This window comes from Pristiophorus japonicus, chromosome 1 (genome assembly GCF_044704955.1).
Source record: "Pristiophorus japonicus isolate sPriJap1 chromosome 1, sPriJap1.hap1, whole genome shotgun sequence".
NCBI lineage: Eukaryota > Metazoa > Chordata > Chondrichthyes > Pristiophoridae > Pristiophorus > Pristiophorus japonicus.
The window spans coordinates 334,115,152-334,142,537 of record NC_091977.1 but is presented as its reverse complement, the minus strand read 5'-3'; the positions used below and the strand labels follow the sequence as shown (position 1 = coordinate 334,142,537).

Sequence of the window (27,386 nt, the reverse complement as noted above, 5' to 3'; positions counted from 1 at the left end):
CCCTCCAATCATCAAGATCCATGGTGCGGCCCTGGACAACGTGGACCATTTCCCATATCTCGGGAGCCTCTTATCAACAAAGGCAGACATTGATGAGGAGATTCAGCATCGCCTCCAATGCGCCAGTGCAGTCTTCGGCCGTCTGAGGAAAAGATTGTTTGAAGACCAGGCTCTCAAATCTACCACCAAGCTCATGGTCTATAGGGCTGCAGTAATACTCGCCTTCCTGTATGGATCTGAAGCATGGACGATGTATAGAAGGCACCTCAAGTCGCTGGAGACATATCACCAACGATGTCTCCGCAAGATCTTGCAAATCCCTGGGAGGACAGGCGCACCAACATCAGTGTCCTCGACCAGGCTAACAACCCCAGTATTGAACCACTGACCACACTCGATCAGCTTCGCTGGGCAGGCCACATGGTACGCATGCCAGATACGAGACTCCCTAAGCAAATGCTTTATGTGGAGCTCCTTCGTGGTAAACGAGCCAAAGGAGGACAGTGGAAACGTTATAAGGACACTCTCAAAGCCTCCCTGGTAAAGTGCGACATCACCACTGACACCTGGGAGACCCTGGCCGAAGACCACCCGAGGTGGAGAAAGTACATCTGGGAGGTGCGTGCAGAGGCAGTCGGGACTTCGGTGAGAGGCCTATAAAAGGCACAGCAGGGAATCCGGGGAGCAGCGTTGCGGAGGTGCATGGAGAGGCATGCTTGTGCAGCTACAGGAAGAAGGCTAAAAAGAAGTAGAAAGAAATCGAAAGGTGACGTCACAGCCAAGGGGGTAAGTGATTGGCTGGTGATTGGTAAGTAGCTTTTCTTTTTTCTTTTCTCTATCAGTAAGTAACTTTTAGCACTGTTGTTGCCAATTTAAGTGTATCTAAGAGTTAAGTCATGGCAGGAGAGCTCGGACACGTGTTATGCTCCTCCTGTACTATGTGGGAAGTCAGTGACGCCTCCGGTGTCCCTGACGACCAGATGTGTGGGAAGTGTATCCGCCTGCAGCTCCTGACGAACCATGTTGCGAAACTGGAGCTGCGGGTGGATTCACTCTGGAGCATGCATGATGCTGAGAATGATGTGAATAGCACGTTTAGTGAGTTGGTCTTACCGCAGGAGAAGGGTACACAGCCAGATAGGGAATGGAAGACCAACAGGAAGAGCAGTGCAAGGAAGGTAGTGCAGGAATCCCCTGCGGTCATCCCCCTGCAAAACAGATACACCACTTTGGGTACTGTTGAGGGGGATGACTCATCAGGGGGAAGCAGCAGCAGCCAAGTTCATGGCACCGTGGCTGGATCTGCTGCACAGGAGGGCAGGAAAAAGAATGGGAGAGCGATAGTGATAGGGGATTCAATTTTAAGGGGAATAGACAGGCGTTTCTGCGGCCACAACCGAGACTCCAGGATGGTATGTTGCCTCCCTGGTGCAAAGGTCAAGGATGTTTCGGAGCGGGTGCAGGACATTCTGAAAAGGGAGGGTGAACAGCCGGTTGTCGTGGTGCATATTGGTACCAACGATATAGGTAAAAAACAGGATGAGGTCCTACGAGACGAATTTAGGAAGCTAGGAGCTAAATTAAAAAGTAGGACCTCAAAAGTAGTAATCTCAGGATTGCTACCAGTGCCACGTGCTAGTCAGAGTAGGAATCGCAGGATAGCTCAGATGAATACGTTTTTTGAGCAGTGGGTGTAGAAGGGAGGGATTCAAATTCCTGGGACATTGGAACCAGTTCTGGGGGAGGTGGGACCAGTACAAACCGGACGGTCTGCATCTGGGCAGGACCGGAACCAATGTCCGAGGGGAAATGTTTACAAGTGCTGTTGGGGAGGAGTTAAACTAATGTGGCAGGGTGATGGGAACCTATGCAGGGAGACAGAGGGAAATAAAATGGAGTCAAAAGCAAAAGATAGAAAGAAGAATAGTAAAAGTGGAGGGCAGAGAATCCTAAGCCAAAAAACAAAAAGGGCCACATGACAGCAAAATTCTAAAGGGGCAAAATGTGTTAAAAAGACAAGCCTGAAGGCTCTGTGCCTCAATGCGAGGAGTATTTGGAATAAGGTGGACGAATTAACTGCGCACATAGCAGTTAACGGGTATGATATAATTGGCATCATGGAGACATGGCTCCAGGGTGACCAAGGCTGGGAACTCAACATCCAAGGGTATTCAGCATTTGGGAAGGATAGACAGAAAGGAAAAGGAGGTGGGATGGCGTTGCTGGTTAAAGAGGAAATTAATGCAATCGTAAGGAAGGGCATTAGTCTGGATGATGTGGAATCGGTATGGGTGGAGCTGCGTAATTCCAAAGGGCAGAAAACGCTAGTGGGAGTTGTGTACAGACCACCAAACAGTAGTAGTGAGGTTGGGGACAGCATCAAACAAGAAATAAGGGATGTGTGCAATAAAGGTAATGCAGTCATCATGGGCAACTTTAATCTAAATATTGATTGGGCTAACCAAACTGGTAGCAATGCGGTGGAGGAGGATTTCCTGCAGTGTATTAGGGATGGTTTTCTTGACCAATATGTCGAGGAACCAACTAGAGAGCTGTCCTTCCTAGATTGGGTGATGTGTAATGAGAAGGGACTAATTAGCAATCTTGTTGTGCGAGGCCCCTTGGGGAAGAGTGATCATAATATGGTAGAATTCTTTATTAAGATGGAGACTGACAGTTAATTCGGAAACTAGGGTTCTGAACTTAAGGAAAGGTAACTTCGACGGTATGAGGCGTGAATTGGCTAGAATAGACTGGCAAAGGATATTTAAAGGGTTGACGGTGGATAAGCAATGGCAAACATTTAAAGATCACATGGATGAACTTCAGCAATTGTACATCCCTACCTGGAGTAAAAGTAAAACGGGGAAGGTGGCTCAACCATGGCTAACAAGGGAAATTAAGGATCGTGTTAAAGCCAAGGAAGAGGCATATAATTTGGCCAGAAAAAGCAACAAACCTGAGGACTGGGAGAAATTTAGAATTCAACAAAGGAAGACTAAGGGTTTAATTAAGAGGGGGAAAATAGAGTACGAAAGGAAGCTTGCAGTGAACATAAAAACTGACTGCAAAAGCTTCTATAAATATGTGAAGAGAAAAAGATTAGTGAAGACAAACGTATGTCCCTTGCAGTCGGATTCAGGTGAATTTATAATGGGGAACAAAGAAATGGCAGACCAATTGAACAAATACTTTGGTTCTGTCTTCACGAAGGAAGACACAAATAACCTTCCGAATGTACTAGGAGACAGTAGGTCTAGTGAGAAGAAGGAACTGAAGGATATCCTTATCAGGTGGGAAATTGTGTTCGGGAAATTGATGGGATTGAAGGCCGATTAATCCCCGGGGCCTGATAGTCTGCATCCCAGAGTACTTAAGGAAGTGGCCCTAGAAATAGTGGATGCATTGGTGATCATTTTCCAACAGTCTATTGACTCTGGATCAGTTCCGATGGACTGGAAGGTAGCTAATGTTACACCACTTTTTAAAAAAGGAGGGAGAGATAAAACGGGTAATTATAGACCAGTCAGCCTGACATCAGTAGTGGGGAAAATGTTGGAATCAATTATTAAGGATGAAAAAGCAGCGTATTTGGAAAGCAGTGACAGGATTGGACCAAGTCAGCATGGATTTATGAAAGGGAAATCGTGCTTGACGAATCTTCTGGAATTTTTTGAGGATGTAACGAGCAGAGTGGACAAGCGAGAACCAGTGGATGTGGTGTATTTGGACTTTCAAAAGGCTTTTGACAAGGTCCTGCACAAGAGATTGGTGTGAAAAATCAAAGCACATGGTATTGGGGGTAATGTACTGATGCAGATAGTGAACTGGTTAGAAGACAGGAAGCAGAGAGTCGGGATAAACGGGTCCTTTTCAGAATGGCAGGCAGTGACTAATGAAGTGCCGCAGGGCTCAGTGCTGGGACCTCAGCTCTTTACAATGTACATTAACGATTTAGATGAAGGAATTGAATGTAATATCTCCAAGTTTGCGGATGACACTAAATTAGGTGGCGGTGTGAGCTGTGAGGAGGACGCTAAGAGGCTGCAATGTGACTTGGATAGGTTAGGTGAGCGGGCAAATGCATGGCAGATGCAGTATAATGTGGATAAATGTGAGGTTATCCATTTTGGGGGCAAAGACAGGAAGGCAGAATATTATCTGGATGGCAGCAGATTAGGAAAAGGGGAGGTGCAATGAGACCTGGGTGTCATGGTTCATCAGTCACTGAAAGTGGGCATGCAGGTACAGCAAGCGGTGAAGAAGGCAAATGGTATGTTGGCCTTGATAGCTAGGGGATTTGAGTACAAGAACAGGGCGGTATTACTGCAGTTGTACACGGCCTTAGTGAGGCCTCGCCTGGAATATTATGTTCAGTTTTGGTCTCCTAATCTGAGGAAGGATGTTCTTGCTATTGAGGGAGTGCAGCAAAGGTTCACCAGACTGATTCCAGGGATGGCTGGGCTGTCATATGAGGAGAGACTGGATCAACTGGGCCTTTATTCACTGGAGTTTAGAAGGATGAGAGGGTATCTCATGGAAACGTGTAAGATTCTGACGGGACTGGACATGTTAGATGCGGGAAGAATGTTCCCGATGTTGGGGAAGTCCAGAACCAGGGGACATAATCTTAGGATAAGGGGTAGGCCATTTAGGACTGAGATGAGGAGAAACTTCTTCACTCAGAGAGTTGTTAACCTATGGAATTCCCAGCCGCAGAGAGTTGTTGATGCCAGTTCATTGGATATATTCAAGAGGAAGTTAGATATGGCCCTTACGGCTAAGGGGATCAAGGGGTATGGAGAGAAAGTATGGCTTACTCCTGCACCTATTTTCTCTGTTTCTATGTTTCTATGTTTCTATGAGCTGTTCGAATCTCAATGCAAAGAGCATGAAGAAGCCAAGCGCAGGCAGCGGAAGGAGCGCGCGGCAAACCAGCCCCACCGACCCCTTCCCTGGACAAATGTCTGTCCCACCTGTAACAGTGTTTGTGGCTCTCGTATCGGACTGTTCAGCCATCAAAGAACTCACTTTGGGAGTGGAAGCAAGTCCGCCTTGATTCCAAGGGACTGCCATGATAATGATGACTGAAGACAGAACCAACGTATTTGTTCAATTGGTCTCCCATTTCCTTGTTCCCCATTATGCATTCACTTCATTCTGAATGCAAGGGACCTACGTTTGTCTTCACTAATCTTTTTTTCTTCACATATCTATAGAAGCTTTTGCAATCAGTTTTTATGTTCCCTGCAAACTTACTCTCATACTCTATTTTCCCCTTCCTAATTAAACCCTTAGTCCTCCTCTGCTGAATTCTAAATTTCTCCCAGTGCTCAGGTTTGCTGCTTTTTCTGGCCAATTTATATGCCTCTTCCTTGGATTTAACACTTTCCCTAATTTCCCTTGTTAACCACGGTTGAACCTCCTTCCCTTTTTTATTCTTACGCCACACAGGGATGTACAATTGTTGTAGTTCATCCATGTGATATTTAAATGTCTGCAATTGCCTATCCACTGTCAACCCTTTAAGTATCATTCACCAGTCTATCCTAGACAATTCACGTCTCATACCGTAGAAGTTTCCTTTCTTTAAGTTCAGGACCCTAGTCTCTGAATTAACTGTGTCACTCTCCATCTTAATGAAGAAATCTACCATATTATGGTCACTCTTCCCCAAGGAGCGTCGCACGACCAGATTGCTAATTAATCCTCTCTCGTTACACAAGACCCAGTCTCTGATGGCCTGCTCTCTAGTTGGTTCCTTGACATATTGGTCGAGAAAACCATCCCTTATACACTCCAGGAACTCCTCCTCCACAGTATTGCTACCAGTTTGGTTAGCCCAATCAATATGTAGATTAAAGTCACCCATGATAACTGCTGTACCCTTATTGCACGCATCCCTAATTTCCTGTTTGATGCTGTCCCCAACCCCCCCACTACTGTTTGGTGGTCTGTGCACAACTCCCACTAATGTTTTCTGCACTTTGGTGTTTCGCAACTCTACCCATATAGATTCTATATCATCCACGCTAATGTCCTTCCTTACTATTGCATTAATCTCCTCTTTAACCAGTAATGTTACCCCACGTCCTTTTCCTTCCTGTCTGTCCTTCCTGAATATTGAATACCCCTGGATGTTGAGTTCCCAGCCTTGGTCACCCTGGAGCCATGTCTCCGTAATCCCAATTACATCATATCCGTTAACAGCTATCTGCGCAGTTAATTCATCCATCTTATTACGAATGCTCCTCACATTGAGGCTCAGAGCCTTCAGGCTTGTTTTTTTAACACTCTTTGTCCTTTTCGAATTATGTTGTAATGTGACCCTTTTTGATTTTTGCCCTTGATTTCTCTGCTCCCTACTTTTGTTTTTCTCCTACCTACCTTTTGCTTCTGCCCCCTTTTTACTTCCCTCTGCCTCCCTGCATTGATTCCCATCCCCCTGCCATTTTCGTTTAAACCCTCCCCAACAGCACTAGCAAACACTCTGCCTGCGACATCAGTTCCGGTCCTGCCCAGGTGCAGACTGTCCCGTTTGTACTGGCCCCACCTCCCCCAGAACCAGCTCCAATGTCCCAGGAATTTGAATCCCTCCCCCTTGCACCATTCCTCAAGCCATGTATTCATCTGAGCTATCCTGCGATTCCTACTCTGACTAGCACGTGGCGCTGGGAGCAATCCTGAGATTACTACCTTTGAGGTCCTACGTTTTAATTTAACTCCTAGTACCCTAAATTCAGCTTGTAGGCCTCATCCCGTTTTTTACCTATATCGTTGGTACCTATATGCACCATGACAGCTGGCTGTTCACCCTCCCCCTCCAGAATACGCTGCAGCCGCTCCGAGACATCCTTGATCCTAGCACCAGGGAGGCAACATACCATCCTGGAGTCTCGTTTGCAGCCGCAGAAAGTGTCAAAGGCCTTTATAAGGTCAAAGAAGGCCATGTACAGGGGTTGGTGCTGTTCCCTGCATTTCTCTTGCAGTTGGCGCGCCATAAAGCTCATGTCCGTTGTACCCCGTAATGGACGGAATCTGCATTGTGACTCCGGGAGGAGCTCCTTAGCCACAGGGAGAAGATGGTTGAGGAGGATTCTAGCAATGACTTTCCCAGTGGCTGACAACAGGGAGATTCCTGTGTAGTTGCCGCAGTCGGACTTGTCCCCTTTTTTAAAGGTGGTCACGATTACTGCATCTCTCAGATTGCCCAACATGCTCTCCTCCTTCCAGATGAGAGAGATGAGGTCATGCATTCATGCCAATAGTGCCTCTCCGCCATACTCTAGTTCCTCAGCGGGGATTCCATCCGCTCCTGTTGCCTTGTTGTTCTTGAGCTGACGGATGGCCTTTTCTACCTCGTGCAGGGCTGGGGTTTTGCTGAGATGGCGGCAGGTAGCATGCTGCAGGATGGAGTCGACGGCACTCTTGTCATAGGCAGAGTCTTGATGAAGGAGATCTTCGAAGTGCTCCTTCTAACGGGTCCTGACTGCTTCGGTGTCCTTGATGAGTGTCTCCCCATTCTTGGCCAGCAGTGGGATGGTGCCTTGGCTGCTTGGGCCATAGATGGACTTGACTGCAGTGAAGAATCCTCACACATCATGGCTATTGGCCAGTTGCTGAATCTCCTGTGCTTTCTCCATCCACCATCTGTTCTTTATGTTGTGGGATTTTTGTTGGACCTCGGCCTTAAGCCGTCTGTAAAGCTGCTTTGCTGCTCCCGAGTGTGGTTATTGTTTTAGGTTCAGAAATGCCCTGCGCTTGCGATTTATTAGCTCTTGGATCTCCTGATCATTCTTATCAAACCAGTCCTGGTGTTTCCTGGTTGAGTGACCGAGCATCTCTTTGCAGGCACTGATTATGGAGGCCTGGAGGGCAGACCAAGCGTCTCTGGGGTCATCAAGGGTCGCCAGGTTAGCAGTGAGGCAGTGACTTTGAGTGCCCCGGCGTTGATTTTTCTGCGGCACTGCTTCCATTGCCGTCATTGCTTTGGGTAAGACCAACACCCTTGAGCCGAGTGCGAGCCCGAGTCAGACCGACACACTTGAGCCGAGTGCAGAGATTGGTGGCATGTCCGATGAAGAGGGGTACACTGCTGTGAGCACCGCGTCACTGCTTCCTACACTTGCACGCGCCAGTTCAGATACTGGAGTATGCATTCGTTGCAGTTAGATTTAGGAGAGGGGTCTGCACTGGATGATGCACTGGGGACTCACAGGCTGCAGCATGGTGAAGGACAAAGGGAACTTCAGGTATCAGCTCTCCGGGGGGGCAAGATCAAACGCAAGTTCTGCTGAAGAGGACCCAGACGAGCCCCTCAATGTGGTGGCTTTTGAAACAAGGGTGCAGGCCATGCATTCCCAAATGTTGGGGGCAATGGCAAGGTTGCCCGAGAGCCTGTCGCAAGTGGTCAGGCACATGGCGGAGTCTGCCTTCCGCATTGCGGACAGGTCTGCGCACACCACGAAGCCCATCATTGCCAGTGTGCAGACGATGGTGGACTCCCAGAGTGACCATGCGGTTCCAGATGTGATGAGGCATGTCATGGGCAATGTGACAGCTGCCATTGCAGCACAGGCGGAAGGGAACCAACGTCTCAGTGCTTTATTGGAGAGGATGGCCGCTGGCCTGGAAGCTCAGAATGCTCTCATGCACTCTCAGCAAAGACCACAAAGCACCTTACTGCTGTCGTGTCTGGTGGCATCGAGACTGTATCTGCTCTCATGCCGTCTCAGCTGGATGCCATGCGAGTTCTGACTGCTGTCATCGTGACTGGGTCCATCAATATCTGTGCAGGTCTCTCATTTCACTGTGGCAAATGATGTGTGAAAGGGCTCATAGGTTTTCCCATGGCAATGCACAGATGAAGGCTAAAGTGCGGATGAACTCAGCGGAAAAAAGCAGAAATGAGACAGTTTAGAACTTCCCTTGCAGTGTCTGGATGGTGACGCTGCCTCCTGCAAGGGCGACCCGCATCCTGCCCCTCCTCCTCCTCCTGTGCATCATGATCCTGCGCCTCCTCCTTCTGGTCCTGCTCCTCAGGTGGTACTGCTGCCTCATCCTCCAATGGTCGTGCCCTCATGATTACCAGGTTGTGAAGCATGTAGCAGACAACGACAAATAGAGACACCCGTTCAGGCGAGTACTGCAGCACTCCTCCTGAGTGATCCAGGCATCGGAACCTCAGTTTAAGGATTTTGATGGTTGCTCAATGGTGCACCTGGTGGCTGAATGACAGTCATTGTACGATTGCTGCACAGCAGTCCTGAGGTGGTGAAGGGGAGTCAACAGTCAAGTGCAGAGTGGCTAGCCCTTGTCTCTAAGGAACCAGCCTCAATCTTTGTTTGGAGCAGCAAAGATGCCTGGCACACCGGTCTGCCAGGTTACCGGGCATCAACTGCCATGATTTTGCAGTTGTGGTCGCACTCCAGGGACGGATTAAGGATGCTTCGGGCCCCGGGTAGTACCCCGGCCATTGGCTCCCAACTCCTATTCACATCCTGCAGTAAATGACATTGGTGAGCTAAGTCACAGGGCACATACTGAGTATGCATCATGTCAAGGTCAGGTCAGGTCTACATCTCAGATTATGTTCTCATTGATACTATGACAACACTCATTTAATATTTTATTATGTTTCCATACAATCAAGCTGATACCTTGTATAAGCAGTAAACAACAATGCTTTAATAAAAAAAATCCTTACATTTTGAAACTAAATTGACAATGACAACAATTTAGAACAAGACAGCGAAATTTTTTGGAAGACCATCATTTGTCATTTGCATTCCATTTTCTCCACAGAGGCAACTGCAAGTATAACATTATATTGGTCTTTTCCTAGATATTTGTCGGCTAAACTTGTAGTGTCTACTATAAATTCACACGAGGCACATTCTGCAGACAAGGTCACTCTGTGACCCGAACCTTTATTCACAGGACCAAGAAGTGCTGACCCTGCGTGGGACCTCCCTTTATATACCTGGATGACCAGGTGAGGAGTGTCTCCCACAAATTCATCCCCTGTGGCCAAGGTGTGCATTTCTTACGTATGTACAGTATTGCAGTGTTGTTACATTAAGGTTACAGTTACATGAAGGTTACATATATGACATCACCTCCCCCCCAAACATCTTATGGGGTCAAAGATTAAGTCTTTCAGGCGGTCGACGCTCTCTCATGGAGCGCCGCAGTTGAGGCTCTGGTTGTTGAGCTTGGCATGCGTCTCTGTCACCTGTGGTGATTCCGGCTTGTCCGGGCTGGCCGCAGGGACTGTGCATGCTGCTGAAAGTTCTTGTTGCTCGTTCACAGGCGGTGGTGTGGGCAACATCTCATGATCTTCCTCAGGTTCCTCAGTGTCCATGCTGAACCTTTTTTTTACTTGGTCCAGATGCTTGCGGCATATCGGCCCATTGTTAAGTCTGACCACTATGACCCTATTCCCCTCTTTGCCAATTACAGTACCCTCAAGCCATTTGGGCCCCAAAGCGTGATTAAGAACACATACAGGGTCAGCGATTTCTATACATCTCCCCTTTGAGTTACGGTCATGGCACTCATTTTGGGACTGGTGCTTGCCCTCAACAATGTCTGATAGGACTGGATGAATGATGGACAGCCGAATCTTAAGTGTTTGTTTCATGAGTAGTTCCGCGGGCGGGACTCCCGTGAGCGAAAGCGGTCGGGACCTATAGGCCAGCAGGAGGCGCGATAGGCAGCATTGAAGGGAGGGTCCTTGAATCCGGAGCATGCCCTGTTTTATGATTTGGACCGCACGTTCCACCTGGCCATTGGAAGCCGGGTTGAATGGTGCTGTCCTGACATGTTTGATGCCATTACCCGACATGAACTCTCGGAATTCATAGCTAGTGAAACACGGGCCGTTGTCGCTAACCAGGATGTCCGGCAAGCCGTGGGTCGCAAATCCCGCACGCAGACTCGCCACAGTGGTGGATGTCATGCACGAATTCAAAATGATGCACTCGATCCATTTCGAGTACGCATCAACGACAACGAGCAACATTTTTCCCATGAATGGGCCCACGTAGTCTACGTGAATACGTGACCATGGCCTGGTGGGATAGGGCCACGGGCTGAGTGGGGCCACCCTGGGGGCATTACCCAGCTGGGCATACGTCGTGCACCTGCGAACACAGTGTTCCAGGTCTGAGTCAATTCCCGGCCACCATGTGACCGGGCAATGGCCTTCATCAGCACGATGCCTGGGTGCTCGCTGTTGAGTTCCCTAATGAATGCTTCCCTTCCCTTCTGGGGCATGACTACCCGGCTGCCCCATAGTAGGCAGTCGGCTTTGATGGAGAGCTCATCCATCCGTCTGTGAAATGGTCTGACCTCCTCGGGGCATGCTCCGTGTGCGGGCGCCCAGTCAGGACACATTTCTTAATCAAGGATAGGAGGGGATCTCTATTGGTCTAGATTTTAATCTGGTGGGCTGTGATGGGGGAGCCTGCGCTGTCAAAGGCATCAACAGCCATGACCATCTCAGTGCTTTGCTCCGCTGCCCCCTCGGTGGTGGCCTGCTGAGCGCATCAAGGCAATTTACGGTGCCTGGCCGGTGACGTAAGGTGTAGTCATACGCAGCCAGCGTAAGAGCCCATCGCTGTATGCGAGCTGACGCATTGGCATTGAGAGCTTTGCTGTCTGACAACAGGGATGTTAACAGCTTGTGGTCCGTTTCTAACTCGAACCTTCTGCCAAAAAGGTACTGGTGCATCTTTTTCACCCTGTAGACACATGCGAGTGCTTCCTTTTCAACCATCCCATATCCCAGTTCTGCTTGGGAGAGCGACCTGGAGGCATAAGTCTGAACACGCACCCAACTCTATAGGATGATGCATCACATGTCAAAACCAATTTCTTGCAGGGGTTGGACAGGGTCAACAGTTGTGTACAGACCTCCAAACAGTAGTAGTGATATTGGGGAGGGCATCAAACAGGAAATTAGGGGTGCATGCAATAAAGGTGCAGCAGTTATCATGGGTGACTTTAATATGCATATAGATTGGGCTAACCAAACTTGAAGCAATACGGTGGAGGAGGATTTCCTGGAGTGCATAAGGGATGGTTTTCTAGACCAATATGTCGAGGAACCAATGAGGAGGGAGGCCATCTTAGACTGGGTGTTGTGTAATGAGGGAGGATTAATTAGCAATCTCATTGTGCGAGGCACCTTGGGGAAGAATGACCATAATATGGTGGAATTCTACATTAGGATGGAGAGTGACACAGTTAATTCAGAGACCATGGTCCAGAACTTAAAGAAGGGTAACTTTGAAGGTATGAGGCGTGAATTGGCTAGGATAGATTGCCGAATGATACTTAAGGGGTTGACAGTGGATGGGCAATGGCAGACATTTGGAGACCGCATGGATGAACTACAACAATTGTACATCCCTGTCTGGCGTAAAAATAAAAAAGGGAAGGTGGCTCAACCGTGGCTATCAAGGGAAATCAGGGATAGTATTAAAGCCAAGGAAGTGGCATACAAATTGGCCAGAAATAGCAGCGAACCCGGGGACTGGAAGAAATTTAGAACTCAGCAGAGGAGGACAAAGGGTTTGATTGGGGCAGGGAAAATAGAGTACCTATCAGGGAAGCTTGCAGGGAACATTAAGACGGACTGCAAAAGCTTCTATAGATATGTAAAGAGAACAAGGTTAGTAAAGACAAACGTAGGTCCCCTGCAGTCAGAATCAGGAGAAGTAATAGCAGGGAACAAAGAAATGGCAGACCAATTGAACAAGTACTTTGGTTTGGTATTCACTAAGGAGGACACAAACAACCTTCCGGATATAAAAGGGGTCAGAGGGTCTCGTAAGAAAGAGGAACTGAGGGAAATCCTTATTAGTCAGGAAATTGTGTTGGGGAAATTGATGGGATTGAAGGCCGATAAATCCCCAGGGACTGATGGACTGCATCCCAGAGTATTAAGGAGGTAGCCTTAGAAATAGCAGATGCATTGACAGTCATTTTCCATAGACTCTGGAGTTCCTATGGAGTGGAGGGTAGCCAATGTAACCCCACTTTTTAAAAAAGGAAGGAGAGAGAAAACAGGGAATTATAGACCGGTCAGCCTGACATTGGTAGTGGGTAAAATGATGGAATCAATTATTAAGGATGTCATAGCAGCGCATTTGGAAAATGGTGACATGATAGGTCCAAGTCAGCATGGATTTGTGAAAGGGAAATCATGCTTGACAAATCTTCTGGAATTTTTTGAGGATGCTTCCAGTAGAGTGGACAAGTGAGAACCAGTTGATGTGGTATATTTGGACTTTCAAAAGGCTTTCGACAAGGTCCCACACAAGAGATTAATGTGCAAAGTTAAAGCATATGGAATTGGGGGTAGTGTGCTGACGTGGATTGAGAACTGGTTGTCAGACAGGAAGCAAAGAGTAGGAGTAAATGGGTACTTTTCAGAATGGCAGGCAGTGACTAGTGGGGTACCGCAAGGTTCTGTGCTGGGGCCCCAGCTGTTTACATTGTACATTAATGATTTAGACGAGGGGATTAAATGTAATATCTCCAAATTTGTGGATGACACTAAGTTGGGTGGCAGTGTGAGCTGCGAGGAGGATGCTATGAGGCTGCAGAGTGACTTGGATAGGTTAAATAAGTGGGCAAATGCATGGCAGATGAAGTATAATGTGGATAAATGTGAGGTTATCCACTTTGGTGGTAAAAACAGAGAGACAGACTATTATCTGAATGGTGACAGATTAGGAAAAGGGGAGGTGCAACAAGACCTGGGTGTCATGGTACATCAGTCATTGAAGGTTGGCATGTAGGTACAGCAGGCGGTTAAGAAAGCAAATGGCATGTTGGCCTTCATAGCGAGGGGATTTGAGTACAGGGGCAGGGAGGTGTTACTACAGTTGCACAGGGCCTTGGTGAGGCCACACCTGGAGCATTGTGTACAGTTTTGGTCTCCTAACTTGAGGAAGGACATTCTTGCTATTGAGGGAGTGCAGCGAAGGTTCACCAGACTGATTCCCGGAATGGCGGGACTGACAAATCAAGAAAGACTGGATCAACTGGGCTTGAACTGGAGTTCAGAAGAATGAGAGGGGATCTCATAGAAACGTTTAAAATTCTGACGGGTTTAGACAGGTTAGATGCAGGAAGAATGTTCCCAATGTTGGGGAAGTCCAGAACCAGGGGTCACAGTCTAAGGATAAGTGGTAAGCCATTTAGGACCGAGATGAGGAGAAATCTCTTCACCCAGAGAGTGGTGAACCTGTGGAATTCTCTACCACAGAAAGTTGTTGAGGCCAATTCACTAAATGTATTCAAAAAGGAGTTAGATGTAGTCCTTACTACTAGGGGGATCAAGGGGTATTGCGAGAAAACAGGAATGGGATACTGAAGTTGCATGTTCAGCCATGAACTCATTGAATGGCGGTGCAGGCTCGAAGGGCCAAATGGCCTACTCCTGCACCTATTCTCTATGTTTCTATGTTTCTAACAGCTTATTAGAACAAAGCAGATTCCGTGCCCGATTAAAAGCCCGTTCCTGACAGTCCCTCTAAAACCAATCTCAGCGCTTTGCTCCGCTGCCCCCTTAGTGGTGGCCAGTGGAAGCCTGCTAAGCGTGTCAGCGCAAATTTTGGTGACTGGCCGGTGCTGTATGGTGCAGTCATACGCAGCCAGCGTGAGAGCCCATCGCTGTATGTGAGCTGACGCATTAGCATTGACAGCTTTGCTGTCTGACAACAGGGATATTAACGGCTTGTGGTCCGTTTCTAACTCGAACCTTCTGCCAAAAAGGTACTGGTGCATCTTTTTCACCCGTAGACACATGCGAGTGATTCCTTTTCAACCATCCCAAATCCCCGTTTTGCTTGGGAGAGCGACCTGGAGGCATAAGCCACAGGTTGGAGTTGGCCCTTATCATTACTCTGAACACGCACCCAACCCCATAGGATGATGCATCACATGTCAAAACCAATTTCTCACAGGGGTGTACAGGGTCAACAGCTGATTAGAACAAAGCAGGTTCCGCACCCGATTGAAAGCTCGTTCCTGACAGTCCCCCCAAAACAGATCGCAACCCTTACGCAGGAGCACGTGTAGCAGCTCCAACAATGTGCTTAAGTTCGGCAGAAAGTTCCCGAAACAGTTCAAGAGTCCCAGAAATGAATGCAACTCTGATGTGTTGCCGGGCCTGGGTGCACGACGAATCGCCTCCGTTTTGGATTTGGTAGGCCGGATCCCGTCTGCGGCAACCCTCCTGCCCAAAAACTCGACCTCTGGGGCCAAAAACACACACTTGGACTTCTTTAGTCGCAGGCCTACCCGGTCCAATTGGCGTAGCACCTCCTCCAGGTTGTGGAGTTGTTCCTCGGTGTCTCGACCCGTGATGAGGATGTCGTCCTGAAATACGATTGTCCCAGGGATGGATTTGAGCAGGCTTTCCATGTTCCTTTGAAAGGTAGCGGCCGCTGATCGAATGCCAAACGGACACCTGTTGTAGACAAACAGCCCCTTGTGCGTGGTGATGGTGGTCAGTAGCTTGGATTCTTCGGCCAGTTCCTGGGTCATGTAGGCTGAAGTGAGGTCCAACTTGGTGAACTGCTTGCCACCTGCCAGCATGACAAAAAGATCCTCCGCTCTTGGAAGCGGGTATTGACCTTGTAGTGACACTCGGTTGATAGTGGCCTTGTAGTTGCCACAGATCCTGACCGAGCCATCCGTTTTTAGGACAGGGACGATGGGGCTTGCCCAGTCGCTGAATTCAACGGGTAAAATTATGCCCTCTCTCAGCAACCTGTCCAACTCACTCTCAATTTTCTCCCGCATCACATACGGCACAGCTCTGGCTTTGTGGTGCACTGGTCTGGCGTCCGGGGTGATGCGTATCACTACTTTGGTACCTTTGAAAGTCCCGACACCAGGTTGAAATAGTGACTCAAATTTCTGTAGGACCTGTGAGTATGAACTTCGCTCCACAGATGAAATGGCGTGCACATCCCCCTATTTCCAGTTCATCTCGGCTAGCCAGCTCCTCCCCAAAAGCGCGGGACCATTTCCCGGGACAATCCAGAGTGGCAGTCGGTTCTCTGATCCATTATGTGTGACCACCAACATTGCACTGCCTAGCACTGGGATGATCTCTTTGGTGTACGTCCTTAATTGCGTGTCAATGTGCTCTAGTTTGGGTCTGCTAGCTCTGAGTGGCCATAGTTTCTTGAATTGTTGGACTGGCTGGCCCCTGTGTCCAGCTCTATGCGTACCGGGATGCCGTTTAATACGACTTTTATCATCATAGGTGGCGTTTTGGTTTATGAGCTGTGGATGTTTGCCACATGAACCCGCTGAACTTCAGCGTCTATTGCTTTGTCCCAAGCTTCAACCTGCCTTGCAGAACCCTCTTCTGGTTCATCTGCCTCGTAAATTAGCCTCGCTGTGGGCTTCCTGCACATTCTGGCTAAATGTCCACTGAAATTACAATTTCTACAGATAAATTGTTGAAACCTACAGGTTTTCGCAGCATGTCTGCCCCCGCACCTCCAGCATGAGCTGAGATTGTTGTGAACAAAAGAGCTGTTACCAGGCATTCCTCTCTGATTGTCTCTTTGATTACTCTTGAGCACTCTGTTAGTGGGTGTCAATGGCCCCATCCCGGGACGCATTATCCACTGTGATGGCATAAATGTCCGTTCAACCTGCTATTGTCTCTGTTGAGGACCCACTCTAGAGTCTGTTGCTGCCTGGGTGGTGTCGAATTGCCCTTGCCTGCCTGCGGGGTTCTGAGTTGCGTTTACAATGTTAACTCCCTGATCCATCGCCATGTTGGAAGCAGAGTTGCGCGCATATATTATCTTGGTTTCCTCCTCCCTCACCATGAAGGTCTGAGCCATCAACACCGCCGCTTCCAAGGTCAAGTCCTTGGTCTCAATTAGCTTTCTAAAAATCCCGGCATGACCAATGCCCTCAATAAAGAAATCCCTTGACATCTCCCCCCTGCAGGCATCTGTGAACTTACAGAGGCTGGCCAAGCGCCAAAGGTCCGCAACGAAGTCCGGTATGCTCTGTCCTTCCCGATGTCGGTGTGTATAGAATCGGTGTCGGGCTATGTGTATACTGCTCGCCGGTTTGAGGTGCTCACCGATCAGTTTGCTGAGCTCTTCAAAGGTTTTGTCCGCCGGCTTCTCGGGTGCGAGCAGGTCTTTCATCAGCGTGTACGTCTTAGGTCCACAGCTGGTCAGTAGATGCACCCTTTGCTTGTTAGCCACTGCATCTCCCAGCCAGTCCTTCATGACAAAGCTCTGCTGGAGCTTCTCAACTAAATCGTCCCAGTCCTCACCCACACAATACCGTTCCTCTGTGCTACCGGTGGCCATCCTCGTGAGTTATTGATTCCCGTTTCTCGTTGCCAAATGTAATGTCCTTACACACTTCTATAAATTCACACAAGGCACATTCTGCAGACAAGGTCACTCTGTGACCCGAACCTTTATTCACAGGACCAAGAAGTGATGACCCTGCGTGGGACCTCCCTTTATATACCTAGATGACCAGGTGAGGAGTGTCTCCCACAAGTTCACCCCCTGTGGCCAAGGTGTGCATTTCTTAGGTATGCAGTGTTGTTACATGAAGGTTACAGTTACATGAAGGTTACATACATGACAAAACTTGTCAATGATTTTCGAGAAGTCAAGTCCTCTCAGTACTTCGCTCTCGATGCTCATAATTAAAAGACTATTAAGTCGATCTTGTCCCTTTTTTTTCATGACCTCATCATTGATGCGTTTTAGTTTCAAGAAGGACCGCTCACCATAGCAATTTGATACCATCATCGACAGATATATTCGAAGAGCTATTTCAATGTTAGAAAAGGTTTGGGTCAGGGCATGTATGTGGAGGAATTGGTATATTCTCAGCTCTGCTGACTTAGTTTGTTTGATACAAATTGAGGTTTGAAGCTCTGTTGAGGATGCCACCAAGCTAGAAAATTGAATGAATTTACTTTCAATCATAGGTTCCAGATCTTTGGGATAGGAGCGGGCATGATTTGCTGTGACTTGCTTGATCTCATGAGTCGAGAGAGCGGCTAGCTTGGACAGGAATCCAAACTTACAGTTGATCTCTTTGTATGCTTCAAGGTATTAATTAGTTGATCGATGATAACAAGGAACACTTCAATTTTGAATTTCTCCTTGGGTGACAGCACTGTGTTTTCAGCATCTCCATCGTCATAATGGTGGTTGTGTACCCGGGCACGCATCTGAGCTGAATTGTACTCGTTGTGACCACACAGTTTAATCCCTAGGTCTTCGAAGTACTCAAACTCTGTCCACTGGGTGTTGACAAAATCGACAAGGGACTCAATTAAGGACACCATGACATTCAGATTTAAGCCGGTCTCTTGAAGCAAGAGATTGCTCAGGTGAAAGTGCTTCAAGACTGTGTTCCAAATAACAATGAGAATTGCTGAATCCAGTTCACCCAGTTTGTCAAGGATCAACTGAGCTTCATTTTTCAACTTTCCAACATTATATTCCAGTTGCCAGGGATTCCAACACTTCGTATATGGGAGTGTAACCTTTGAGCAAGGCTGACACTGCTTCATACATAAGAACATAAGAACATAAGAAATAGCAGCAGGAGTAGGCCATATGGCCCCTCGAGCCTGCTCCGCTATTTAATAAGATCATGCTGATCTGATCATGGACTCAGCTCCACTTCCCTGCCCACTCCCCATAACCCCTTATCCCCTTATTGTATAAGGAACCGTCTACTCTTGTCTTAAATTTATTCAATGTCCCAGCTTTCACAGCTCTCTGAGGCAGCAAATTCCACAGATTCACAACCCTCTGAGAGAAGAAATTTCTCCTCATCTCAGTTCTAAATTCTAAGATCATGCCCTCTAGTTCTAGTCTCCCCCACCAGTGGAAACAGCTTCTCTGCATCCACCTTGTCAAGCCCCCTCATAATCTTATACGTTTCGATAAGATCACCTCTCATTCTTCTGAATTCTGATGAGTAGAGGCCCAACCTACTCAACCTTTCCTCATAACTCAACCCCCTCATCCCCAGAGTCAACCTGGTGAACCTTCTCTGAACTGCCTCCAAAGCAAGCACATCCCTTCGTAAATATGGAAATGAAAACTGCATGCAGTATTCCAGGTGTGGCTTCACCAATACCCTGTACAGCTGTAACAAGACTTCCCTGCTTTTATACTCCACCCCCTTTGCAATAAAGGCCAAGATTCCATTGGCCTTCCTGATCACTTGCTGTACCTGCATACTATCCTTCTGTGTTTCATGCACAAGTACCCCCAGGTCCCGCTGTACTGCAGCACTTTGCAATCTTTCTCCATTTAAATAATAACTTGCTCCTTGATTTTTTCTGCCAAAGTGCATGACCTCACACTTTCCAACATTATACTCCATCTGCCAAATTTTTGCCCACTCACTTAGCCTGTCTATGTCCTTTTGCAGCTTTTTTATGTCCTCCTCACACATTGCTTTTCCTCCCAGCTTTGTATCATCAGCAAATGTGGTTACATTACACTCAGTCCCTTCTTCCAAGTCTACTTTGCTGACCATTGAGTAGCAGCAAGCTGTTTGATGACAGACAGCCCCAAAGGGTATAGTTTTTCATAAAGCAGTCGCCAGCGATACGTCAATGCAGAGAGAAAGTGTACAACTCTTGGATGCCTTGGGCTGGTAGTCACACCCACCTGTCCCTGACCACAGACCAAATTTGAATTATTTAACCTAAGAGGTTAAATAATTCAAAGCGTCCAGGTAACTCTCCCCCTCCCTAATGTGTCGCAGTGTTTGAAGCTCAGACTCCAGCTCATCAGCACGGAACCGACATTCCTCGAGCAGCCAAAACTCACTGCAGATGTGGTTGTCGTGTACCTCAATGATGTCCGCCATCTCCCACATGCAACAGCAGTAACACATCGCCTCCCCTGCCATCTCTAATGTATTTTCGAAACATAGAAACATAGAAACATAGAAAATAGGTGCAGGAGTAGGCCATTCGGCCCTTCGAGCCTGCACCGCCATTCAATGGGTTCATGGCTGAACATGCAACTTCAGTACCCCATTCCTGTTTTCTCGCCATACCCCTTGATCTCCCTAGTAGAAAGGACTTCATCCAACTCCTTTTTGAATATATTTAGTGAATTGGCCTCAACAACTTTCTGTGGTAGAGAATTCCACAGGTTCACCACTCTCTGGGTGAAGAAGTTTCTCCTCATCTCGGTCCTAAATGGCTTACCCCTTATCTTTAGACTGTGACCCCTGGTTCTGGACTTCCTCAACATTGGGAACATTCTTCCTGCATCTAACCTGTCTAAACCCATCAGAATTTTAAACGTTTCTATGAGGTCCCCTCTCATTCTTCTAAACTCCAGTGAATACAAGCCCAGTTGATTCAGTCTTTCTTGATAGGTCAGTCCCGCTATCCCAGGAATCTGGTGAACCTTCGCTGCACTCCCTCAATAGCAAGAATGTCCTTCCTCAGGTTAGGAGACCAAAACTGTACACAATACTCCAGGTGTGGCCTCATCAAGGCCCTGTACAACTGTAGCAACACCTCCCTGCCCCTGTACTCAAATCCCCTCGCTATGAAGGCCAACATGCCATTTGCTTTCTTAACCGCCTGCTGTACCTGCATGCCAACCTTCAATGACTGATGTACCATGACACCCAGGTCTCGTTGCACCTCCCCTTTTCCTAATCTGTCACCATTCAGAGAATAGTCTGTCTCTCTGTTTTTACCACCAAAGTGGTAAATTTACCACTTTATTTAATTAATTCAATTTTGAAGTTTTGAATGTTTAGATTTTAATCCCGACTCTTAATATAAACCAATGCCCAAGAAAAAAAAATAAATACTGACCAACCAATCACTTCCCTGCTTTCCTATGACGTAATACCTGGCTTTCTTATTACTTCTTACCCTCCCGGGTCGGTTGGTGTTGTTCCGGCCAGCTCTCTTGTAGTTTGCCACTCCTCCCACTCTCGTGCTGTCTTGTAGTTTGCCGACCTGGGGAATTAATAACGGGGAACAGGGAAATGGCACCGACTTTGAACAAATATTTTGTATCGGTCTTCACGGTAGAAGCATCCCAATAATTGATAATCAAGGGCTATTGGCGGTGGGGGGGGGGGCGGTGCAGGGTAACTAAAAACAATCACTATCACTAGAAAAAGTACGAGGCAAACTAATGGGATTAAAGGTGGACAAGTCCCCTGCACCTGATGGCCTGCATCCTAGGGTCTTAAAAGAAGTGGCTGCAGAGATAGTGGATACATTGGTTGTAATCTACCAAAATTCCCTGGATTCTGGAGAGGTCCCAGCAATTGGAAAACTGCAAATGTAATGGCCCTATTTAAGAAAGGAGGCAGACAGTAAGCAGGAAACTATACACCAGTTAGCATAACATTTGTCATTTGGAAAATGCCGAAGTCGATTATTAAGGAAGTAATAGCAGGACATTTAGAAAATCATAACGCAGTCAAGCAGAGTCAGCATCGTTTTATGAAAGGGAAATCATATTTGACAAATTCGCTGGATTTCTTTGAGGATGTAACGAGCAGGGTGGTTAAAGGGAAATCAGTAGATGTCGTGTATTTGGATTTCCGGAAGGCATTCGATAAGGTGCCACATAAAAGGTTACTGCACAAGATAAGAGCTCACAGGGTTGGGGGTAATATATTAGCATGGATAGAGAATTGGCTAACTAACAGAAAACAGAGAGTTGGGATAAATGGGTAATTTTCAGGTTGGCAAACTGTAACTAGTGGGGTACCACAGGGGTCAGTGCTGGGGCCTCCACTATTTACAATCTATATTAATGACTTGGATGAAGGGAGCGAGTGTAATGTAGCCCAATTTGCTGATGATACAAAGATAGGTGGGAAAGCAAGTTGTGAGGAGGACGCAAATAATCTGCAATGTGATATAGATAGGCTAAGTGAGTGGGCAAAAATTTGGCAGATGGAGTATAATGTTGGAAAATGTGAGGTTATCTACTTCACTAGGAAAAATAAAAAAAAAAATTATTATTTAAATGAGGAGAGATTACAAAATGCTGAGGTACTGAGGGATCTGGGGGTCCTTGTACATAAAACACAAAAAGTTAGCATGCAGGTACAGCAAGTAATTAGGAAGGCAAATGGAATATTAGCCTTTATTGCAAGGGGGATGGAGCATAAAAGTAGGGAAATATTTCTACAACTGTACAGGGACTTGGTGAGACCACATCTGGAGTACTACATACAGTTTTGGTCTCCTTATTTAAGGAAGTTATACTTGCATTGGAGGCAGTTCAGAGAAGGTTCATCAGATTGATTCCTGGGATGAAGGGGTTGTCATGAAGAAAGGTTGAGCAGGTTGGGCCTTTACTCATTGGAGTTTAGAAGAATGAAAGGTGATCTTATTGAAATGTATAAGATTCTGAGGGGGTTTGACAGGGTAGATACAGAGAGGATGTTTTCCCTCATGGGGGAATCTAGAACTAGGGGGCATAGTTTCAGAATAAGGAGTCGCCCATTTCAAATGCAAATGAGGAGGAATTTCTTCTCTCACGGTTGTGAATCTTTGGAATTCTCTACCCCAGAAAGCGGTAGAGGCAGGGAAGTGGAGTTGAGGTCAAAATCAGATCAGCCATGATCTTATTGAATTGCGGAGCGGGCTCAAGGGGCCAAATGGCCTACTCCTGCTCATATTTCTTATGTTCTTATCCTGTTTCCTAGATGATTCCTCAACATACTGATCTAGAAAACTATCTTGTATACACTGCATGAATTCATCCTCTACATGATTACTGCAAATTTGGTTTGCCCGGTCTGTATGTAGATTAAAGTCCCCCATGATTACTGTATGACCCTTATTACATCCGTTTCTAATTTCCAAATTTATACTCTGCCCTACATTACAACTACTGTTCGGGAGCCAATAAACAAATTCCATCAATGTTTTCTGCCCTTTGCTGTTTCTGAGCTCCACCCAAACGGATTCTACTTCTTGATTTTCGGAGCTAAGATCCTTTCTCTCTACTGTCTTTAGCCCATCCTTTAGTATCAGGATTACCCCTCCTCCTTTTCCATTTTGCCTATCTCTTCTAAAAGTTATGTATCCTGGAATATTTAGTTCCCAATTTTGGGCGCTTTGCAATCACATCTCCGTAATGGCTATTAGATCAAACCTATTAATTTCTAACTGCACTATTAATTCATCTATTTTGTTGCGAATGCTTTGCGCATTCAGATATAGTTGCCTTTAGCTTTGACTTATTTCTATTCTTCCCTGATGTCACTTTAGTCGCTGATGCTCTATTACCTTTGTTACTTTCTCTGTCCCTTCCTGAGCCACTCTGCTTATTTTTATCCAAAACGCTACTCTAGAGCCTTGACATTTCTCTTGCTGCTTTTAAATGTACTCCTTCCTGAATCCGCCCACACCCCCCCCCTTCTTTCATTAGTTTAAAGCCATCTAATACCCTAGTTATTCAGTTCGCCAGGACACTGGTCCCAGCCCAGTTTAAGTGGAGCTCGTCCCAATGTAACAGCTCCCTCTTTCCTCAGTACTGCTGCCAGTGCCCCATGAACAGAAACTCCTTCCTCCCACACCATTCTTTCAGCCATGCATTTAAACCTCTAATCTGTTTGTCCCTATGCCAATTTGCACATGGCTCAGGTAACAATCAAATGTTCTTACCTTTGAGGTTCTGCTTTTTAATTTGGATCCTAGCTCCTCAAACACCTTCAGCAGAACCTTATGCCTGGTTCTACCTATGTCATTGGTTCTTACATGGACCACGACATCTGGATCCTCCCCCTCCCACTCCAAGTTCTTCTCCAGCTCTGAGGAGATATCCTTAACCCTGGCACTGGGTAGGCAACACAACCTCCGGAACTCCCTGTCATGCTGCAGAGAACAGAATCTATCCCCGTGACTATGCTGTCGCCTACCACTACCACTTTCGTTTTTACTTCCACCACTTGAATGGCCTCCTGCACCACGGTGCCATGGTCAGTTTGCACATCCTCCCTGCAGTCCTTTTCCTCACCCATACAGGCAGCAAGTACTTCATAGCTGTTGGACAAGGTCAAGGGCTGAGACTCATCCATCACTACATCCTGGGTCCCCATACCTGCCTCACTCGCAATCATACCCTCCTATCCCTGATCATTGATGAACTCTAAAGTACTAAAGGGTGTGACTGTCTCCTGGAACAAAGTATCCAGGTAACTGTCCCCCTCCCTAATACCCCACAATAACTGCACCTTGTACTCCAGCTCAACAACTCTGAGCGTAAGTTCCTTCAGCTGCAGACACTTATTGCTGATGTGGTTTCTCGGGGTCTGGAGGAGTCCATGTTCCATGTTTTTATTGAATGCACGAGGTTGCAGCCCCTGTTCAACTATTTAAAGGGGCTGCTCCTGAAATTCTGGCTGCACTTCAGTCCCACTCTCCTGATCTTTGGGCACCCTGTGCGGAGGGGAGCGGGTAGGTCCGAAGGCCTCCTCGTAGGACTGCTCCTGGGCACGGCCAAGGGTGCCATCAGCCTGTCCAGGCAGCGGGCGGTCGAGGGGGTCGTTCAGCCTGACTGCCTGCCTCTCTTCCGTGCTTACATCCGGGCCAGGGTGTCCCTAGAGATGGAGCACGCGGTGTCCACCAGTACGCTCGCAGCCTTCCGCGAGAGGTGGGCGCCGGAGGGACTGGAGTGCATTGTTACCCCCGGCAACCAAATTTTAATTTGATTTTATATGTTTTAAAGTTTAATTTGTTTTAATTGCCGGGTTTTAGTGTCCCCTTCCCCTTTTATAGGGGGCACTTGTAAATTATGGTTTTACTGCCCAAAAAAACCCCCCACAAAAATCACCAAAAAACCCCCCAAAAAAAACCCAAAAAAGGGCACGTGAAAAGTGTTTGGAGTGTCCCCGGGGAACACTTGATTTAATTTATTATGGTTTTCCCCAAAAGAGTTGTGGTTTCTCAGAATTACGATGCTCTCCACAAACTTCCACATGCTGCAGTTTCGGCATACACCTGCCCTTCCATGTCTATCTAATCTTCTTTATTTATTTGATTAATTATTTATTTTTTTATCAATTATTTGAGTTTTATTACTTAATTGGTTTATCTAGTTTAGTTACTAATTTAATAAAGTAAAGTTATAGCAATTTAAAGTTATAGCAATTTACAGTTTCTTAGCTAGCTTTGAGACTAAAAATACTGTAGTACTCACCAACCAATCACCTACCTGCAGTCTGTGATGTCACTTCTTGCTTTTGCTGTTCTTTTGGAATTTGAATGTACCGTTGCTCCTCCTCTTGCCGTCAGTTCTGCTCTGCCTGAGGCCTTCTCTCCCACTGTTTTATTACCGCCGCTCCTCCTACAGGCCTGCAGGCTTTTCCTTCATCCACACAGGCAGCAAGAACCTCATACCTGTTGGATAACACATACACCATATTATCCATGCTATACAGCACCATGTTATTCTATATGCCTTCCAAAGATGTGTGAATAATTTTCTGTTATTTTTTGCAGAGAACTTTTTGCTTTTAGTTGTCAACACGTTTTTTTTCTTAAAGGATTTAAAGGAGAAAAAATGAACAACTCAGCAATGAATAATACAGCATCCTCACCAGGAACATTCACAAACAACAATTCCACCTCCAATGTCTCACTTACCTGCGATTCACCTGGAACTGCTTACAATGCAACTTTAATAGTAATTTACTCCATCGTGTTAGTGGGAGGTTCTGCTGGAGCCTTCATCATGACTTGGAAAATAAAAACTGACAGAAAGTCAGTGACATCCACTGCTGTGATCAATCTTATATCGGTGCACATAATATTTCTCCTAACTGTGCCGTTCCGCATCTCCTATTACGCTCTCGGTGAGTGGAAGTTCGGTGCAATATTTTGTAAGTTGGTGAGTGCGATGATTCATGCTCACATGTATCTGAGCTTCGTGTTCTATGTGACTATAGTTGTCATAAGGATGATCAGTTTCTTTCGAGAAAAGAAGACAATGCAGTTTTACCAGCCGTGGCACGCGAGTGTTGCCAGCCTGGCTATCTGGGGCTTGGTGCTTCTCGCTGTTTTACCGTTATTTCTGGGATTCTATGGCACTTCAAAGAAATATAACAAAATGCAGTGTTTTCAGTTCCAGGCTGAAATTACTAACCGATTTGTGCTGGTTGTGAACTATTTTTCTGTTATTGTTGTATCAACGACAAACTGTGTTTTGCTTGCCATTCAGATGTGTATAATAATAAGACTAGCAGCCAAGCATGCAAGTACCTTTCGAAAACAGCAGCAGTTTGGAGCTCAGACAAAGACACTGTTGTTCTTATTGGTTATGATCACATGCTTCCTGCCATATCTTGGCTTCAGGTTGTTCTACATAAACCAAGTTGTGGCTCACCATTGTTCATTGATCTTACATATCATTAATGAAATATTTTTAGCTCTGACTGCAATGAGCTGTTTCGATGTGCTTACCTTCCTAGTGGCTGCACATTAATAAATTAGTTACTTTTGATTTCACTTTGAGTCAGTGTCAATCTTCATGTACAGTAAAATTATTGAAAATTATATTATTAACTGAAAAATAATGGCAATGTTTGTGCTTGTATGCTGTGCTGTGTGCAGGTTTTATTTTAAATGTGTGGGAGACAATGCATTGTGTTTCCCCCATTTTTTTAACATTATCCATTTGGTGTTGGCACAATGTGATGAATGGCAAGAGATTGGCTGTGGTGGACTGCCATTAACTGGATATCTGCCAAAGGTCTCCATATAGCACCTGCAAGATTTCTCCTGCCTTACAGCCAAAGCTATTGATATACTTGGGTAGTGTTTTCAAAGTGACACCATCACCACTTACTCTCGCTCCCTTAATGAGTGTGACTGCAGCAATGATCCCCGGAGCAGCCCCGAGATGAGGCAGGAGGTTCCGGGGATCATTTAAAATGCTAATCGTGGTCCCATGATGTCAGCCAGCGATGTTCAAATACGGAAACCACTGCCCCAGACACTTCACTGGATCAAAGCCACAAGCGATGAGGGTTAATGATAGTGACAATTCAGAGATGGTTCATTTTTCTACTGTGAATTCAATATGTTATCTCTTTTGCCCCTTTATGTATACTGTCAAGAAATTATGAATTTTAATGAATTTTAAGACATTTCCAGAGGCAGCTCATTTTCAATAAAATAGCCACAGTCAAATTGACAGCCAGTATTTTTACATACAACCCACACAGAATCTATTTCCTCCACTTGTTACAGAACATGTGCAAAAGGTTGGACTGAGCCAATCATTCAATCTGGTTCAAAACGGCATTTGTCCCCCAGAAACACTGCATCCCAAAAAATCAATATGGACAGC

At 46.5% G+C, this 27,386-nt stretch overlaps 1 protein-coding gene across 1 annotated transcript in view; it reads left to right on the top strand.

Annotated features, from left to right (window-relative positions):
* The window catches only part of gpr141 (G protein-coupled receptor 141), an 89,896-nt gene extending 63,377 nt beyond the window's left edge, over nt 1-26,519 (top strand). Inside the window, exons 8-10 of the mRNA XM_070881498.1 lie at nt 8,226-8,711; nt 14,586-14,671; nt 25,582-26,519. Coding sequence (XP_070737599.1) covers nt 8,226-8,711; nt 14,586-14,671; nt 25,582-26,519 — 1,510 coding nt within the window. The remainder of the gene's footprint in view (nt 1-8,225; nt 8,712-14,585; nt 14,672-25,581) is intronic.
* The last annotated feature ends 867 nt before the right edge of the window (nt 26,520-27,386 follow it).